Consider the following 17,346-nt stretch of genomic DNA (forward strand, 5'->3'; position numbering starts at 1 on the left):
TTGTAGAAGGCTATATGAATATAATAATAATACAAGGTTTCAATAGATCTAATAGGAATCTACTATTATACCTCAATAGGTATCCGAGAAGAGCGGTAGCTATAGTATAATCTAAGATATTAAACGATATAGTGTTGTGGCACCTAACAAAAGGATGAGAATGAGGTTATTGTGTTATTTTATATAATTGCTACTATATTAGAAAGCAGGGAGAGAAAGCGGTATATTGTAAAGGGTTGACCTGACTTAGCTTAATAATACTCAGGCCACCAGCTATTTATAGTGGGCACGGGGGTAACCCTAAGGGGCTACTGTTCCCTCGGTTATATGTGCCACATTCGTAGCCAAATATTCCCGACATATGTGATTCCACCGGTATCCCCGCCGACAGACGGCCTTACTGTATTTGAAAGAGGGAAAGCGGGAAAGAGCTATGCCCTTCCTGCCTTGCCTTCCGATTTCTTCGCAAATCTCAGGCAAAGCTCCGCTTTCCCTGATGATATTTTTTGATCTCTTGTATTTTAACTAATTATAGGCTCTTACATAAACAACTCATGGGGCGGTACTTTTGATCACGGTTTCGTAGTTAAAGTGGATAATTAACAGCACTTGGAATTAACGAAGGTAGGTGAGATCTATATTACGTACGTGCCAGCGTCAGGAGAGCGCTGTCTATATATCTATGCCAAAGTTGCGAAACACGAGCCGTTAAGACATTGATCTACACATAGGCCTTCAGGAGTAGTATCGCTTTGCACCACTAAAGTAAAGCTTGCTGTCAAGGTTGCGCGGAAAAGAGAAATCAGCTAACGAGAAGGTTTATCATGCCCCAAAAACGCATATAGGTTTGCCATTGAATTTAAACCCGTTCCTGTCGTCAAACTTAAGCAGGTAGCACTTGACAGCTGGCGTCAGTAAGCTCTTTACTACCGCCGCGCCCCAAAAAACCGTCCTGTTTCCCAATACCATTACAATCCTACTATTTTGCCACGACTTTGGCCAATTTATCCTCCGATCTTATATCAACCTAGCGACTCTGTGCCTTTACTTGTTATTCGGCGTACCGCCAGTCCAACTTGAGCCCCCCCGTCCGCCTGCACATCCTACTATCGGTTCAAAGGGTGCACATAATAGAGCCGTGTTACACAGCTTTCATATATCGACGCGATGAGGAAGGTGGACGCTAACAAGGGTTTTATCCGCATCCTAACATTTTTGAACGACTTGTTCTCGTCCTCACAAGGTAGCAGGCGCAGAAAACTTGAAAATAATATTCCCGTGCCAATTCTGCTCGCTGCCGAGAGTAGTGATAAGAAAGAAGCGAAAAACACAAAGGAGAAGTCAGAAAACCTAGGCCTTTAAGACGCCTTGACACCAGTTCAGAGTCGATCGACTCTTCTATCTCTAACCCGCTTTTTTTACGGATGATGGTGAAAACGAACTCCTGGCCGTTACTCCGCAACTGCCGCGAAGCAGGTTTGGAGAAGCGGAGATGTCTGATCGTTATGGAAAAAGCTACAGCATAGCCGCCCGAAGCAAAAGATCAGTCGTTATATTCACTGAATTCCACACTTCAATAGCGAGACTTATTCCCATTTACTGCCTCCCGAGGAGCCTGTTGGTCCTGAGGCTTCGTAGGAGTCCTAGGAGGGTATGTAGCTCTTAGAACATAGAGTGGTTGCTAATTGCCAGCCGTCCATAGAATGGGTCTTGATGTTGGGGATGTGCAAGAGTTCCAGTGTGTCGGGACTGCGTAATGTCTGATGAGCCTATGGTGCGCGCTAGGCCACCAAATGAATCGGTTTTCTTCTTTGTCTTTCCGCATAAATCCTCGACTATGTGGATACGGAAGAATCCAATGGCTCCCAATAAACGATCATTTCAGGCCTTGTCGCCATTTCCATGTGCCAGCCTTGCCTCATGCAGTTTTGATGGCATGGAAACTCTGTTGGAATAGCATGCGATATGAATTAGCGGTGATATGCTTCTAAAAATGGATGGATCTTGACCATGAAATTCATGATTGGCTGAATGAGGGCCCCATAGATCCAAAAACGGCCACATCTTAACCGCTATATTTTGATTGGCTGCAATGCTTGGGGCCGAACACGAGGCCAGCAATTTCTAAGACAAATATACCACCAACTAGCTAAAAGAACTTATAGAAATACGAAAGAGACAAGTTTTAGGGTCGTATTATCTGGTTTTATATTACGCTAATAAGTTTTATATAATATTCCGTGTCTAGTTTGAGTCTGTTAACATATGATGTTATCGAGCGGGTTATTATAATTCCCGTTGACTCCAAATACTCATGAAACTGCACTTATAGCAATCGGATCTGATGACAGGACCGTACCGATTTCTTGAAGGAAATATCGTTTATACCATGGCCAATAGGTCTGTAGGCTCCACGTCTTTAAAAATTCAAGGAATGCAGATACTTTATGCACGCCGAATGCAGTATTTGTGCGCCCAATTGGTTCATAAAGCCAAAGTTGCTGCTTGGATTAGCCTGATAAGTCAAACTCCCCTGCGGAGGCGCCAAAACTTACCGTTCGTGTAGATTCCCTTCCCTCCTCGTTGACAAACTCTGGAGAAGTCGCGACGTATATCCAGTCATGACCTTGAATCAATATGCCGTGCAAAGCGCCCAGTTCCCTAAGGCCTTTATCGGCGTAATCCTTCCTCGACAGTCCGCAGGCTTGTTTCCCTGGCCATGTTTGGCCCAGTAGTGAACGCAGCATAACCCAGTGTGCTGATTGCCAAACGCTGATTTGTAGGATTGCACCATCAAAATCATTTCCGGGTCTCTTAGTCTCCAGACTTACTGTCGTTGGGCGTACACGCAAAGGACCGTAGGAGGTGTGGCTGATACTCATTTCGGGAAGCGACTTTACAAGGATTTCGATCCTTTGTTTATAGGAGGGATCGAAACTCGGGTCAACAAAGAAGCAAAAGTCTACTCTTTTCTCCGCTGTACGGGGAGGTAGATAGTCGCGAATGATGGGGGCAGTGGTACTAGAAACCACTGTCAGCAACGTAAATGAAGATTGCTTGGAATGTCGAACTAAGCTTACCAGAGTGTGAAATCGACAAGACGGCTGGAGCCAGATCTCCGCAGAACCTTTTTCAGCAAATATTGATGTACCTCTACATTCCAAACACCCTCGTCATGGTCCATCTTGAAGCATCTCTCAGCATCAGCCAAGATTTCATCAACGTCTTCCGGCAACAAATGGCTTCCAATATCCCTATCAGTGGCAAAAGCCCTATCATCCAGATCATTCACGTCTAGTAGGGATGTAAATCTGCTCCTGTCTAAGGTTGATGCAAAGACGTGTTTGCCCCGTTCCAGGCGCTGGATCGTCTTGAGCGCATCGACAATTCGTTGCGGAAGGTTAGGAGTATCGGGGCCGTTTAATTGTTGTCGCTGGATACCGTGCTCTACTAAGCTTAGGTTCGAGAGTTTGCGGCGCGAGGATGATGCGCGGGATGAAGAAGCTTGAGAGCTGGATCTTAGACTTGCCGATCTGATGCTGGCAGACGACTTGGTTGGCGAGATTGACGGAGATGGTGCCGGTCTTGGAGAAATCAATAGTGCTCTCGGTGTTTTCTCAGCATCTAGGTCCTCGATCTTATCGTCGTCATCGGTGCTGGCTGTTTTTCTCTTCTTGGTCCTCTCTGGGGTCAAGTCACTCATTTCATCAGGCTCAGGACTTGGATATGCCCGCTTGCCCGTAGTTTTGAAGTCTGTGGTATTTAGGGTGTCCTTATTTAGGGCGACTGCATTAATCCAGTCTTGAATAAATGCAGTGTCTCTCATGGCGAAGTTTGTCGCATCTCGTAGTGGATTGTGCTGTGGATGTTGTGAAGTGAAGTGGATTGAAAATGTTGGCCCCGCAATGATGTGATGCCAAATTACTCTAGCAACCAAAACCTGCTGACATAATATTCTTTTTCCATCACATCACCAATCACAGTAAGCGCATCGATGCGCCCTGAAGCTGCCTGAAAAAAATAAATTTCTCTCCTACAACTTATAAATTTTATTATCTCTCTTTTTATCATAGATATGTCCTTTGCTTGTGTCTTTCTCCAGACATTTCTTTTTCTTAGTTCGTTATCGTTATCGTTACGTCTCGCGGTCACTTATATGGTTGGCTCGGGCTTTCGTGGAAGAATCGCGGCGCGTTTCGTATTAGCTAATGCGATGCGATGGATGGTGGGTCGTGTTATTTTAATTTTGAGGCAAAATGGAAATGCGGCGCATTTCTAGAGGGGATTTTCGGGGCAAGAGTATGGCAATTCTGATTGGTGCAAAAGTAAGGACGCGTCGGGTTCTTGGTCAAGGAATCAGCGGGGGGGAAAGAACCTGTTGAACTTGACCCTAGTCTGATATTGCTCCTTTACTCTGTCTTTAACTCCTTCCTTATTATAACTCTTATCTCATTCATAAGCAGTCTTCCCTTATCCCCTCTCCCCTCCTTAAAATCTCTCTTAGTTCCCCTAATAGTTCTTCTCTCCAAATCACCGATTCATTTATTCGTCCACAATCTTATATACCCTTCCTCTTCTGGCAACATCTCGGCACCGCTAGTACCTCCTCCCTCTATATTCTTCTGGGTTTACAGTGAAAGGCAATTATTTATTCGCATATGCTACCTCATCCTCCTCCGTCTCAATAATATTGATCTATAAGGTCTGGGGATCACTGTCGCCATGAAGGACGAGGTGGTCAAACGTAACACCGTAGGGATCAATCCTACTGCCAATAAGGGGGTAGCAGTTAGCAACCGGATGCAAAATCAAGAGGTGCTATTCCAAAGTTCACTCACGTCCACGGTCTTAGATCCTCTTGTACCCAGCCCAGGTCCTCTCGCACAACTATATCGCCATCGATCTCAGGACGGATATCATGTCCGTATATTGTCTGGAACGCCACTCTAGCAAGCTCTGCGCTAGCTGGCTGCAGAGTTGGCCGGAACATGTTCTGCAACTGCCATTCCACTCCAGGTAGTAGTTTCGTACGAGAGCTAAGCGGACCGTCGATCTGAATACGTAGCGGCTGATCTATCGGTGGGGGGTGCCGAGGATAAGCAGGGGAGCGCCTACAAGGTGGGATATAAAGATTCAGCGCCATTGTGATTATAAATGCTCTGAGGCATAGAGGATTAAACAAGCGGTAGTATAGCAAAACATGCTTGTCAAGGTGCATAAGGATTTTAAACCCAGAGATAGAGTTAATCCCTGGAAAGAAAGAACGGTATAGAGGGGTCAGGATGTGGCGGGGGAGCCCGTTTTATTATTCCGCAAGACGTCCTTCAAAAAGGTGTTTAGTAGCTATACCTGCTAAAAGATGATATATACCGCTACTAATCTAAGTACCCTCGACTTATACGTATTTCTTCCTCTATAATTGCACAATGATTGCAATACATTACGATGCATATCTCGACACATTATATGATCAGATATAAATATCACGCTATTTAATTTAGATAATATAATCACTATAACTATACCACATTTTTATCAGATCAATATCACTATAATTATCTTATGCAATTAGAGGATTAAAAACTTTATGCAATTAAGTATTTATAAACTCGTCTATTATAAAATTCTTTCCTAAATTGTAGAATAAAAGGGGATGAAGTTAAATCTTATGCTTTAGTGATATAATGTACTGTGTAATCTTTCTTTGTCTTTGCCATTTTACTGCCTTACTTTTTGTGCTGAGTTGGCCTAGGTCCCAGTTGTACGTAAGGCGCGCGCAGGATGCTTATGCATCGATGTGATCACGGTATCACGTATTAGAGGTATAGTTCTTCCCTGATTATGACTATTATGACTAACTAAGAAGGAAGAAGAAGACAAGACTGAAGCCGACGATATGGCCTTTATGTGTGCGTGTGCCGCGGTCATATGGGCGTGCTGTGGCCATATATACGTGCCGTGGCTACGCATGTATGCTGTGGCCACATATGCTGTATAGTCAGATGCGCTGACTGACTGGCTGACTGACCGACTGACCGACGATTCCGACATTTTGCAATGTTTGCATTACTAGCAGACGAGAACTTTTAACAATAGAGTTAAAGGGAAGTAGTAAATTAAATTATAAGTCTAATTCTATAGTCGTATCTCTCTTTTTTTTCCCGTTTCGCCTTATATTAGTTCTTTGTCCTAAGTTAATATCGGTATGCTAACGCATATCTTACGATAGTAAGTCTATTATTCAAGTGATTTATAGATATACTCGTTATATAATAGCCTCCAAGAATAAGACAGCCCTGGGTAAATATAATGAAATTGTTTATATAAATAGACTGATAACTTATCTTATTAAGCCTCTCGTTTTATGAGTTCGAGAAAGTTGCCTAGTTTTATTGTGAGCTATGTATGTAAAGGCACTAGATTTGTTTTTACTCCATAATAGCCTCTTAAAGATATTATGACTGAAGATTCGCTCCTACTTGATTGCAAATCTCCATAGAATATATGACTCTTTCCAATAGCCGGCTCTTGAATTATAACCATGGATATCAAACACCTGTAGCTATCGTGGCCAAGCAAACATGGCCTTTTTCATCATCAGCCAGGACGACCTCTCGGGTCTTTCCCCACTTGAAATCGTCGGCGTTGAGCAAAGAGTAGAGCAGTATGGCAATGTTGATAAACGGTGACATAAATAAATGCAGAAAGAATCCCATGAAGTACTGCAACCGCTCGAGATTATTCCGAGGCAACCAAAACCCAATACAGAACGAGTAAAGCTAGCATGTTTCAGTTTATTCCTTGGCTAACCCCGTGGATAAAGGCCACTTACATATCTAACCCACAGTGCGCTCATCAGCCCCAGAAAGACCTTGTCCTGAAACATTTCCGCGCCCTTTCTGACAAACATGGCGATAAGCTGCCCTACAGCCGACATGATAAATGGCGTAATAGCCCAGGTCATGACGGCAACGATGCTCTGCAGACGCTCGACGAGGATAATGCCCGGCCGGAAGATCATGACGAACTCGTTGGAGATGCTCCCCAATGCCCACCGTTTCCGCTGCGACAAGAAGACCTTCCACGTCTGAGGCACACTAGTAAAAGCCTTGGAACGCAAGGCCTGGGCAGTCTGCTTGCCAGGGAACAGGCTGAATATGATGGATGCATGGATGCTGTCCTCGGAGTAGTTTCCCATAATCTGCTGCGTCATGACGTCGTTTGGCTTGGGACAGTAGCCGAATTTCTCTCTCAGAACAACATCCCCAAAGGTGGCTTCATCGACCTTGATTAGTTGGCAGCATCCGGGCAGACAGTTGACCTTGCCAGTGATTCGTGACTGGAACATTCTCCGCAGACCCTGGGTCTGGGAGTATTCGACCGATTGGTAGAGCGACCACAAGCCAAAGTTGTGGTTGCCGAAATCAACGCAGACGTGGCCGCAGACGCCGACGAGCTTGGGGTTCTTGCGAATGGCCTGCACCATCTGGGCGATGCAAAACTCGTCAAAACTGGTGTCGGCATCCATACCCACCAGGTAATCTACTTCCGACAGGCCGCTTTCCAACAAGCAGTTGCCCAGATAGGCAAACAGCTCGCTGTTGAATATTGTCACAGCGCCGTGAGCTCGCTTCTTGAAGTGGTAAAGAAAGGACCTGACGAAGCACAGACTATCTCGCTTGCCCTGATTATGCCGCTTGCCCACAAAGACAAAAGGTATGCCCTTGTACCTACCCACGCGGGTGTTGACTGGCATGAACAAGCCATCTCTTGCGCGGTAGCCATTCTCAAAGTACCGCGACGTGCCGCTTTCCAGCACATCTTGGAGAAAGTAGTCATGCGTGGACTTGCGCATCCCCGGGCCGCGCACATTGCCATCCACGATGATGAAAATCAGACGGGAATGCTTTTCAATGCCCCTCTGAGATATTAGAGAGTCGAGCGAGCGCGATATTTCCTCCTTGGTTTCGTTGTAGCAGGGCAGCAGGAGGACCATTGTTTCCGGTGCAGTGCTTGCCTCATGAGTTTCTATCCTCCATGTGCGGAATATCCTCGTCCAAACGACGTTGACGACGATGCAGAGAACCATTCCGGCTTGTAGCATCGTGTTGCAGCTCACGAAAACAAGAAAGACGTACACGGCTTGCGGGAGGAGCAGGCTGGTTGTGATAAGGACGGAGTTCAGCACGGTCAAGCCAATGATGAGAGCCCATTTTTGCAGGCGGAGCAGCTTCCTCGATACTCGCTTCAGCTCTTCCTCCGCATTCCACCTCAGCCTTGCCTCTTCTTGTCGCACTGCTCCTATTGTAGAGCTATTTGTGCTTGTTGATTGGGACTGGATCGAGGTATTGGAGCAGGTGGACCGCGAGCCAGCGGTGTATGGCGTTTGGCGAACGAGCGTCTATGTCCGGTTAGATTGGAACAAGGGCGGAACATTGCCGAATACTTACTGAATCATTTTGGCTTGGGCCTGGTTGGCCAGTGTCTGTGATTCCAGCTTTGGGTATCAACTCATCTAGGGCGGATAGCTGTGGAACAAGGCCTGTGTAAGCATCCTGGGAAGACGAGTTTCTCATGGGTGATGCGTCTGGAAAAGCCTTTTACTATGAGAAAAAGACAGACTGGAAGGAATAATCATCTAGCATCGTCACGGAGATGTTGCCACTGGACTTTTGTATCATGCCAAAACAGACTTTCCATTTCCTCAACATAGCTTTGGCCAAGGCCAACTCTAACGGCGCCGGATTTCAAACCGTCTACCTCGGAACCAGGGCTAATTCGAAAATCGGCTTCTAAATTTGTAATGACTCTGTGACTATCCCAGTTCGTGGTTGGCAGCCGAGGAACTGTGCAGGTAATACAACAGCCATGCGTGTCTGGATTGTATTTCCCAGCAGCAATGCCGACCTCAAAAGCCAAGCATAGAAGCCCTGCACCATATTATCGTGGCACGGCGACTTAGAAATTCGCTGCAGAAAAGCCGTTGATTCGTTCTTGAAGACGAGGACTGAGGACCAGTCATGCCACTCATATGTGCCTTGAACTGAAACAGACATGCGCACTGCGCCAAAGAGCATGATTGATGAATATGAGCCTGATTGGTAATCGGAATAAATTTGTAATGACCGGAACCTCACGAACCGATCTAAAGTTCTAGTGCGTGATGCAGAGATGGCCTCCCGAGAATGAGCTGCAGGGCCGGGCCGTCTGGTTTCATGCCGTCGCACGTGTGTTTCCATTGACAACATCCGCCGACCGGGTGCCGGCTGGGAAGCTCGTGTCAGATGCTTGAGGGTACACGGGGCATGCGGTGGACCAGGGGAGCAAGCACTGGCCCTTGTTGTTCTGTAAACCCCGTCGGGATGAAGTGTCTTGATTCACTGCTTTGGTAGTACTACATGAGTCTTTTTTTTTTCGCGGTGTGCCTCCTTCTGTATCTACTCTGGAACGCTATATGTAGGGAAATAAGTCGTCAGAGTAAAAGATGCTATTTTCTATTTCCGATGCATCAGGTAGGAATGTTTTTAGTGATCGCGATGCCGACATGCTGTGATTTGGCTACGGATGCACTACCTGCTTTGCCAAGCCCCGTGGAAATAGACATTGGCCATTTTACAAACAGAAAGCTGACTCCATGCCCAACTTTCAATCACAGCGCCCGAATCCCCCCTGACATCCCTCACCACAATGCTCACTGGTCCTGCCGCTGCCAGAGCGTCAGTACAAGATGCAGACTCAAATAGTGAATCCCAACTCACCAGAATCCATGCTTTGAGCAGCACGCTCCTAAATAAAGGCACGTTGTGGAATACCGACGGCCACACAGCCCGTTTGTCGTATTCTGCACCCCATACGCAGCCGGGTCGCATCGGCCAAAGTCTCGGTCGCACCCTGTGCCACAATACTCGGGAGTTGATCCGCTGCAGAGGCTAGGTTAGACAACAAAGCACTCACGCCTTTGCTCAATCGTAAGCTTTGGATTAGACCAGGCGTACCAGTAGCCAAAATGCGAGCAGCAGCTACCAAACACGGATCCCGCGCAGGTATGTCCCCTCCGTCCGCCGCAGCGCCCCTCGACCGAGACCGAGACTCGGCTGGTGGTCCTGGGCCAAGCGGATGTTGGCGTCTGCGTCTGCTTCTGCGTCTGCGTTTGTGTCCTGTCACGGCAGCTCCTGCTGCTGTACGAGTTGCCGCCAGCCGCGGGCCTGTACCAGTTTTCTCGAGCGTCACCCAGACACTCGCCCACGGTTACAAGCTTGTAGCCCCTCTTCTCGGCGACTTCTATCATGAAGCTTGTGAGATTCCGCACCGTCTGCTCATGCGAGTCGTGTGCAAGGACAATGTACGAAGCCTCGGCGGCATTTGCCGAGAGGCCCTGGGAGAAACGGTCCTTGGCGCGCTGTATGAGAGCAGCATCATCGTACATGTAGTCCTTTGTGTCCAAGTTGGCCGAGATGGAATGGTACGCCAGACGGCCGAGCACATCCTGGCATCCAGATACGGCGTTGCACTCCAGAAACGGCGGCCGAAAGTAGGTGGGCACAAAGCCGAATATGTTGCGAAGCGCCATCTCGTTGTACACGAGCTCGGCGCGACGAACCGTGTCATTGATCTGGTTGAGGTCGCGATGCGTCCAGGAATGGCTGGCAATCTGATGGCCCTCCCGATACATGCGGCGCAGGATGCCTGGCCACGCGGTGGAAGGGTCGTCGATGGGTCCTTTCCCGAGGTTATTCCCCGTGACGAAGAATGTCGCCTTGACGCCAGTGCTCTGCAGCTGGTCCAGCAGCTCGTTTGTGTATGTGTAGGGGCCGTCGTCGAAGCTCAGGGCCACCATGCCGGGCGCTTTGCACGAGGTGATCAGCGGACCTCCGTACGGCACGTTACCGGCGCGAGGGCGCAGGATATCTCCCGTGTCGCCGCCAGCGGGAGGCACTCTATCTATCCTATTAGAACATCAAGCTATTGCACGCATCTTTGAATTGAAAACTTACAGCGTGTCGCAGGTGTGGCTGTAGTCGAGCTGGCATTGCGATCCGCCGCAGTACTCGACGGTGGAGCCGCAATATCCGGACTCGGAACAGCATGAACCAGCATCACAGGAGCCTTCGCCGGGGCCGCATACCGATTGTCTCCGGAACATCACCAGAGTCACGGCCAGAGGCACATGCGATGCTGCTGCTGCCACCGCCTCGGCGCCCAAGGCGGCGGCAACACTCAACCTCCACCATCCTAACATGACGACGTTCCGCAAGATTAGGCTCAGCAAACTATTGGTGTCTCTCAAACCGTAAATTTTTTTTCCCGGCGTCCTGGAGCTGTCTTTTTCCGTGTTTTATACCCCTCCCTCCGTGTACACTATAAACGGCCTCATCGTGGCTGTGCTCAACACGGATTCCCGCGGCATTTCCTGACGAGCAAAGATCCGCGTTCCGACGATCCTTTGCGTCAGGTGCTGGAAATATCGGCTCACCTTGTACAGAATATGCCTGTAGCTGGGGCATCTTTTTCTTTGCCCTATTGGCCGAGGGCTAATTCACGACATGTACACGACGGACAGGTATACATAGTGCAATTCGATACGGCCCTGCCCGGCCTCTACAGATTCTTTCCAGGTAAAAGCACGTGGGCGGATTCGGCAAGGGACAGCAACGAGATGGCTCCCAATTTAGAAGCGCTGATCCTGGTACCTGTGTCGACTATCTAATAGCGGGCGATGAATTGCCGTCGGACAGGTCGACTGATGTTGTACGCGCTGGCCAAGCAAAATCAAAGCCGTCAAGACCTGTAATCACCCCGAGGGAAGCAGCAAATCGGAAGAAACGATCGTGTATTTCCGGCGATAATCAGGCGTGGAAAGACGGAAACTCAAGCCCAGGTATATGCGACTAACACAGACCATGTCTTTACGTCTGTCGTGCTACGTCGTGCTGAAGCGGATAGCTTGCTGCAAGGGACAGCACGTCCTCCGAGGAAGCCACCATTTATATCTTTCAGCTACATTTTTCGTGCTCGGAGATTTACTGCTATTATTGTATCACCGAGTCGCACTGCTTGGGGATGGACAAGACCACATGACGTACCAGCTCATGCGACGTGATTACGACTCGCTGACTGATGCGCGAAAAGCCGGCCATCTATATTTGGATCCCTGCCCTGCATCAACCATGGCAGGAGTGGCTCGTGGCAACGGACACCGGGTTTTTTCATGTGCTTCTATTCGTAAAGCTTCAAACGGCTACTCACCGAGCCATCGTCACAGCGGTCCAACAAGAACAAAACTAACAAGTCCCGTTGCAAAACCGACAAGGTCAAATACTCCTCGAACATCGTCGGCCCAAGCCCGAACGGACCCAGCAGTCCATTCCCATTCTTTGTCTTGGCCCTGGACGCTTGACAGGCATTACCCGTTGCAACCATGAAACTGAGTCCGTTCCCCGAGCCGCTGCCCTCGGACGCCGAAGAATGCTCAACCAGCTTCCATCCCCGCTGGACTCACTACAGCCTCACCCCTCCGAGTGAATCGCCAGACCGTACCGAAGTATTCCCACCGGTCCAAGGGGCGCCCGCGTCAGTGGCCGTCATCGGCGTGGGCTACGTCGGCCAGCACCTAGTCGCCACATTCTCCAAAGCCTTCGCAGTAATAGGATACGATGTCTCCCAGGAACGCATCGATCAAGTCCGGAAGCAGCTCCTGCACAATGACCAAGCCCACTTCACCACTTCTGCCGCGGAAATCAGCCAGGCCACGTACTTTCTCATCGCCGTGCCCACCCTCCTCCGGCCAGATAAGAGCATCGACTCGTCCTCCCTGCGTGACGCCGTCGCCATTGTCAGCACCCATGCGCGGCCTGGCTCTACCGTCGTCATTGAGAGCTCCGTGGCCGTTGGCATGACACGCGCCTTGCTCGGACCGCTGGCCGCAAGCAAGGGCTTCTACGCCGGCATGTCACCCGAGCGAGTCGACCCGGGCCGCTCGGAGCCTGCCGCGCACGCAATCCCTAAAATCGTCGCTGGGCTAGACGACGTGGCTCCTGGGTCTCTCGAAACAATCAAGGAGCTCTACTCAAGCGTTTTCGACGAGCTTGTCCCGGTGTCGTCGCCCGAAGTGGCCGAGATGACGAAGCTCTATGAGAATTGCCAGCGCATGCTATGCATTGCATATGCCAACGAAATGGCTGACGCGTGCGTCCAGCATGGAATTGACGCGTACGAGGTCTGCCATGCCGCCGCTACCAAGCCATTCGGGTACATGTCATTCGTGCCTGGTCTCGGCGTCGGGGGACACTGTATCCCCGTAAACCCGTACTACTTGCTATCCAATAGTAATTTCCCCCTTCTGCGAGCTGCGTCCGACAAGATGGCCGCTCGGCCGCGCGATGTGGCCCGCAGGATTGTTGCCAGGTTCTCCGCCCGAGAGGCTGTTCCTAGGCGTCCTCGCGTCCTGGTAGTGGGTATGGGATTCAAGCCCGGGCAGTGCCATTTGGCCAATTCGCCGGGACTGGAGCTGGCTCGCAGCCTCGTCGTCACGGCCGAGGTGCAGGTAATGTGGGTTGATCCGCTGGTGCCGCAGGATGCGATTCCGCAAATACCACGGCTGGAGGTGCAAGAATGGTCGGTGCCGTTGCTGGACTCGCGGTTCGACCTTGTTGTTGTGGCATTCAGGCAGCATGGCTTGGACTGGTCACTGTTGAATCGGCTACAAGTCGCGCAGGTGGAAATGTGGTGTCCATAGAATCGACATTGTAGAAGATGGCGCAAGAATCGACGGAGTGGCGGATGATGTGTAATCAGTGGGTTTGAGGGCAGCCTTCACTTATGCCTCTTCAAACGGCCGGATTGGCGGGGAACAAGTCGAGACAGAGGACGAGGATGATGAACATTGGGATAAGAAAAGCAAGAATAGGAAGAACCTTGGTTCTGTCCTCATCCCGTCTAGATTTGCAGGAGTGTTGGCCAAGAGTTAGGGCAAAAGGCCAAAAAAGGGGGCGTCTTGGGCGGCGCATCCTTCACCGATACGTTGAGCTAAACAGAATATTACAGGCCTAGGACCCCAAGGCTATCCACGTTCATGATTCACAGCGCCGACCTTAATCACTGATACACCAAGGTAACCAATAAATACTACAAGCCGGGGACCGCCAACCATCTACGTCATGATTCATAGGCACATACCAGCAACGTGAAAAACGCCTCACCCACGCCAGCCACATCGCCCCCATCGTAAACCACCTCTCAACCATCTGAGCACGCTGTCGGTCCGGAGAATTCTGCCATCACACTTCTTCCGTCCCGAGAGCTTCGTAGGCGCCCCGCCTTATGCCCGCGAGATGCATCAACGTCGGGCTCTCATACATGGCCGTGTAGTCTACCCTGTCCCCCCCCAGCACCGCGGTGCCATTTTCCCGCGGCCCAAACACGGGCGCAGGGTCGCACCAAAAGTCCCTGCAGTTGGAGATGCAGCCCCTACTGTAGGGATTCCTCTTCCTACGGCGGCCCTTGCCAGTGGCGGCCCCGCGGCCCGTAACAGTCTCGATGAAGGGATCAACGCCGAGGATGCGGCTCCATTGCTTCAACATGCTAGCACCGTGTTTCGACGAGTGGCCGGAGGGTGGGGCAGTGGAGGCTGCGACTGCGGCAAGCGACGGGTCGAGCGGCGTCCCTGTTGATGTGAGTGCCGTGGCGGCTTCCCGGGTGTGGATACCCGTCATGTTTTCGTACGTCGTCATCGCCCGAGATACTTGGATGAGCTGGGTGACGACCAGCATGGTTACCCAGACCAGCTGGAGCGTGACCCACACAGTCAGGAATAAAGTGTATGCATCGGAATGGATGAGTCTGCACAGCCCTGGTCCAAAGATGGCACACGATTCCGAAGCCTTGGCTGAGACCAGACCAAAATCTGCTCGCCGTCATTAGATAGGTAAAATGCCGCGACAAGGATTCGAGAGAACTCACAGTAGTAGATTAGCCAATCGTATACCAGAATGCCCAGGGTGAGGCAGCCAAGATACAGGAAAAAGTGTCGATGGTTGTTAATACCGACGCAGTTATAAACCCACGGGCAATGGCTACTCTACAATCAGCATGAAAGCTCGGGCATGGGGAAGAAACCTGACTTACTGATCATGCTTGGCCACGCATCGCTGGCACCGTCTGCAATGTTTGCTACGAAGCGGCGTTCGAATCATGCACGTAACACAAAAGTTGGCTTCGTCAAACTTCCACGACGCCAGAAGCTCGTCAATGGCGGCTCTTTGCTCCGCAATGCCATTCAGTTTGGGTACAAATCCGGGGTCAAATCGCATGCAAGCCGCATAAAAAAATGTCGTCAGGCTGAAAAGCGCCGCAAATACCAGATTCAAGAGCAGGTGCGAGCTCTCGTCTCGCATCGTGCTCCACACGACCGTCGTCAGCCAGTTGGTCCCAACAAGGAAGAGTGAGCCTGCAAAAATCCCAGCCATCCACGGCTGAAGCCAGTCACAACGTCAGCCTCGGAAACAAGCAGACTGAGTCATGGTCAGAAAGACCAAACTTACTGTTTTGTGAAAGTGTCGCATATCCGGTGGAGCATATTCTAACACCTGAGTCGCAAACCAGTAACAGCAATACACAATACCAGCTGCCACGGGCGCACCAAGCAGCACCGGCGTATGCGACAAGACTATGAGCACACTCCAGATCATAACCCAAGGCCATAGGAACAAGAACTTGGTCGTGAAAGCCCTCTTGTCCTTCAAAAAGTAGTTAGTCCCCGGCCAAGGCGGAGTTACGGGATTGCCCTCTTCATCGTAGCCGCATTCCCTCAGCGCCCGATGCCATGCAGGTTGAGTCTTCAGTTCGCTGGCCGTCACAGCGGGTGTTTTGCCGTTCTCTGTTTTCGCGAACCGGTCTGCTCCGTACTCAACAAGCTTCTGAACGCATCCTGGGTTGCCCTTGACCAAGGCCCAGTGTAGAGCCGTAAAGCCTTGTTCATCGGCAGCATGTACGCTCGCGCCCCAGCGTAGGAATACATCCACACACGATGGGAACCCCTTGTATGCGGCCCACATTAGCGACGTATGTCCATACGTGTCGAGAACATCAACAGGGATCCCTTGATGTAGCAGCAACACAATCAACAAGACGTTGCCATTGAAAGTAGAGATGTGAAGGGTATTGTAGCCTTGGGCATCGGTTATCAGAGGATCGGCGCCGTGCTGCAGCAAGAGATTGACGGTATAATAATGGCATCGTTGTGCGGCCCATTGTAGAGGGGTAGCAACAGAATCGCCCCCTTTGTGGTTGACTTCGGCGCCGTGCTCGATGAGAAACTTGCACATGGCGTATTGATTGTTAATGGCGGCCCACTAGCGCATCGAAAGGTTAGCAGGTAAGGCATTGAATATACAATATAGCTGTTGCCTGAGCTCTCAGTGGCGTCAATTCAATTTTCAGCAGGCGGTTAATTGCTCTTACGTGCAAAGGCGTGATACCCTCATCATCGCTATATGTGGCATCATAGTCCCCCGACTCCAACAACTTCTCCATGGCAACAATGTCGCCTATCCGGGCAAGCTGCATGATGTCGTTCTCAGGGGGGGGGGCTGCTGGAGCCGCGGCCGTCGCATGACTGCCACCCTGGCCATCGACAGCAGCGAGGCTGCCCATTTCCATCTCGCTGTTGAGCTTTGGAGCTGCGGCGGAAGACTTTTTCGCAAACTGTATTGGAAGTGCAGCCGCGGAAGAGGGAAATTTGCTGCTCGGCTGGGAATTGCTCATGTAGCGAAAACAAGAGCAAAATTATGGAACGTCCGAAGTGGGAATCGGCAAAGAAAGGCGGACGCGTGTTCTGATTCCGTGAGCCGGTGGAGAGGTAATGCCTGGGCTGTTAGTTGAAGCTGGTCAATCCGCTTGTGCCGGGCGACGTGAGGATGGTAGCTGACAAAATGGCTGGGAGTCTTCACAGTGCCGTGACGAAGCCTGGGTTAGCTTCAAGTGGGAGCTGGGGGGTGGCGGTGGCTGTTAACAAACGGAAACGGTCCAAATCCGCTCGGGGGGCATTTCCGTCGTAGTGAATGGCGCTTTGGTAAGGCAAAGGCATCCGGCATTTCAAGCAGAGACCAGGGGCTTGACAGGTTGAAAGGACGAGTCTACTCTGCACAAGCAACCCAGGGCGGAGCGAGGCCGCGAACTCCAGCAAAATACAGGGATTCGGACTTTCCCGGGCATTAGGGCGGGCCACCCGCGGTCTACGGTCCCACAAAGCAAAAGAACAGCACAGACCAAAAGTTCAAACGGAATTGTGGCGGAGACAGCTTTTCCTGTGGCTAAACTATCCCAGCAAGAAATCAGTCTTGTGGCGCC

The 17,346-nt window shown here is 50.4% G+C and overlaps 5 protein-coding genes across 5 annotated transcripts; 1 reads left to right on the top strand and 4 right to left on the bottom strand.

The window, feature by feature from the left end:
- Nucleotides 1–2,312: 2,312 nt before the first annotated feature.
- Nucleotides 2,313–3,826, bottom strand: UV8b_03327 (uncharacterized protein; the record flags this gene model as incomplete). Its single annotated transcript, XM_043140825.1, has 3 exons — nucleotides 2,313–2,501; nucleotides 2,556–3,021; nucleotides 3,081–3,826. The coding sequence occupies 3 exons, from the start codon at nucleotides 3,824–3,826 to the stop codon at nucleotides 2,313–2,315; spliced, it is 1,401 nt and encodes a 466-aa protein (XP_042996759.1).
- A 2,722-nt stretch (nucleotides 3,827–6,548) lies between these two features.
- UV8b_03328 (uncharacterized protein) lies at nucleotides 6,549–8,576 on the bottom strand (the record flags this gene model as incomplete). Its single annotated transcript, XM_043140826.1, has 3 exons — nucleotides 6,549–6,779; nucleotides 6,833–8,401; nucleotides 8,451–8,576. 3 exons carry the CDS (start codon nucleotides 8,574–8,576, stop codon nucleotides 6,549–6,551), a joined length of 1,926 nt encoding a protein of 641 aa, XP_042996760.1.
- A 1,358-nt stretch (nucleotides 8,577–9,934) lies between these two features.
- On the bottom strand, nucleotides 9,935–11,239 carry UV8b_03329 (uncharacterized protein; the record flags this gene model as incomplete). Its single annotated transcript, XM_043140827.1, has 2 exons — nucleotides 9,935–10,937; nucleotides 10,995–11,239. 2 exons carry the CDS (start codon nucleotides 11,237–11,239, stop codon nucleotides 9,935–9,937), a joined length of 1,248 nt encoding a protein of 415 aa, XP_042996761.1.
- A 1,179-nt stretch (nucleotides 11,240–12,418) lies between these two features.
- UV8b_03330 (uncharacterized protein) lies at nucleotides 12,419–13,735 on the top strand (the record flags this gene model as incomplete). The annotated part of the gene is made up of 1 exon (XM_043140828.1): nucleotides 12,419–13,735. One exon carries the CDS (start codon nucleotides 12,419–12,421, stop codon nucleotides 13,733–13,735), a length of 1,317 nt encoding a protein of 438 aa, XP_042996762.1.
- A 541-nt stretch (nucleotides 13,736–14,276) lies between these two features.
- On the bottom strand, nucleotides 14,277–16,761 carry UV8b_03331 (uncharacterized protein; the record flags this gene model as incomplete). The annotated part of the gene is made up of 5 exons (XM_043140829.1): nucleotides 14,277–14,902; nucleotides 14,959–15,071; nucleotides 15,124–15,470; nucleotides 15,540–16,349; nucleotides 16,459–16,761. 5 exons carry the CDS (start codon nucleotides 16,759–16,761, stop codon nucleotides 14,277–14,279), a joined length of 2,199 nt encoding a protein of 732 aa, XP_042996763.1.
- Between the last annotated feature and the right edge of the window lie 585 nt (nucleotides 16,762–17,346).

The sequence above is a fragment of the Ustilaginoidea virens genome, chromosome 3, assembly GCF_000687475.1.
Source record: "Ustilaginoidea virens chromosome 3, complete sequence".
NCBI classification, from domain to species: Eukaryota; Fungi; Ascomycota; class Sordariomycetes; order Hypocreales; family Clavicipitaceae; genus Ustilaginoidea; species Ustilaginoidea virens.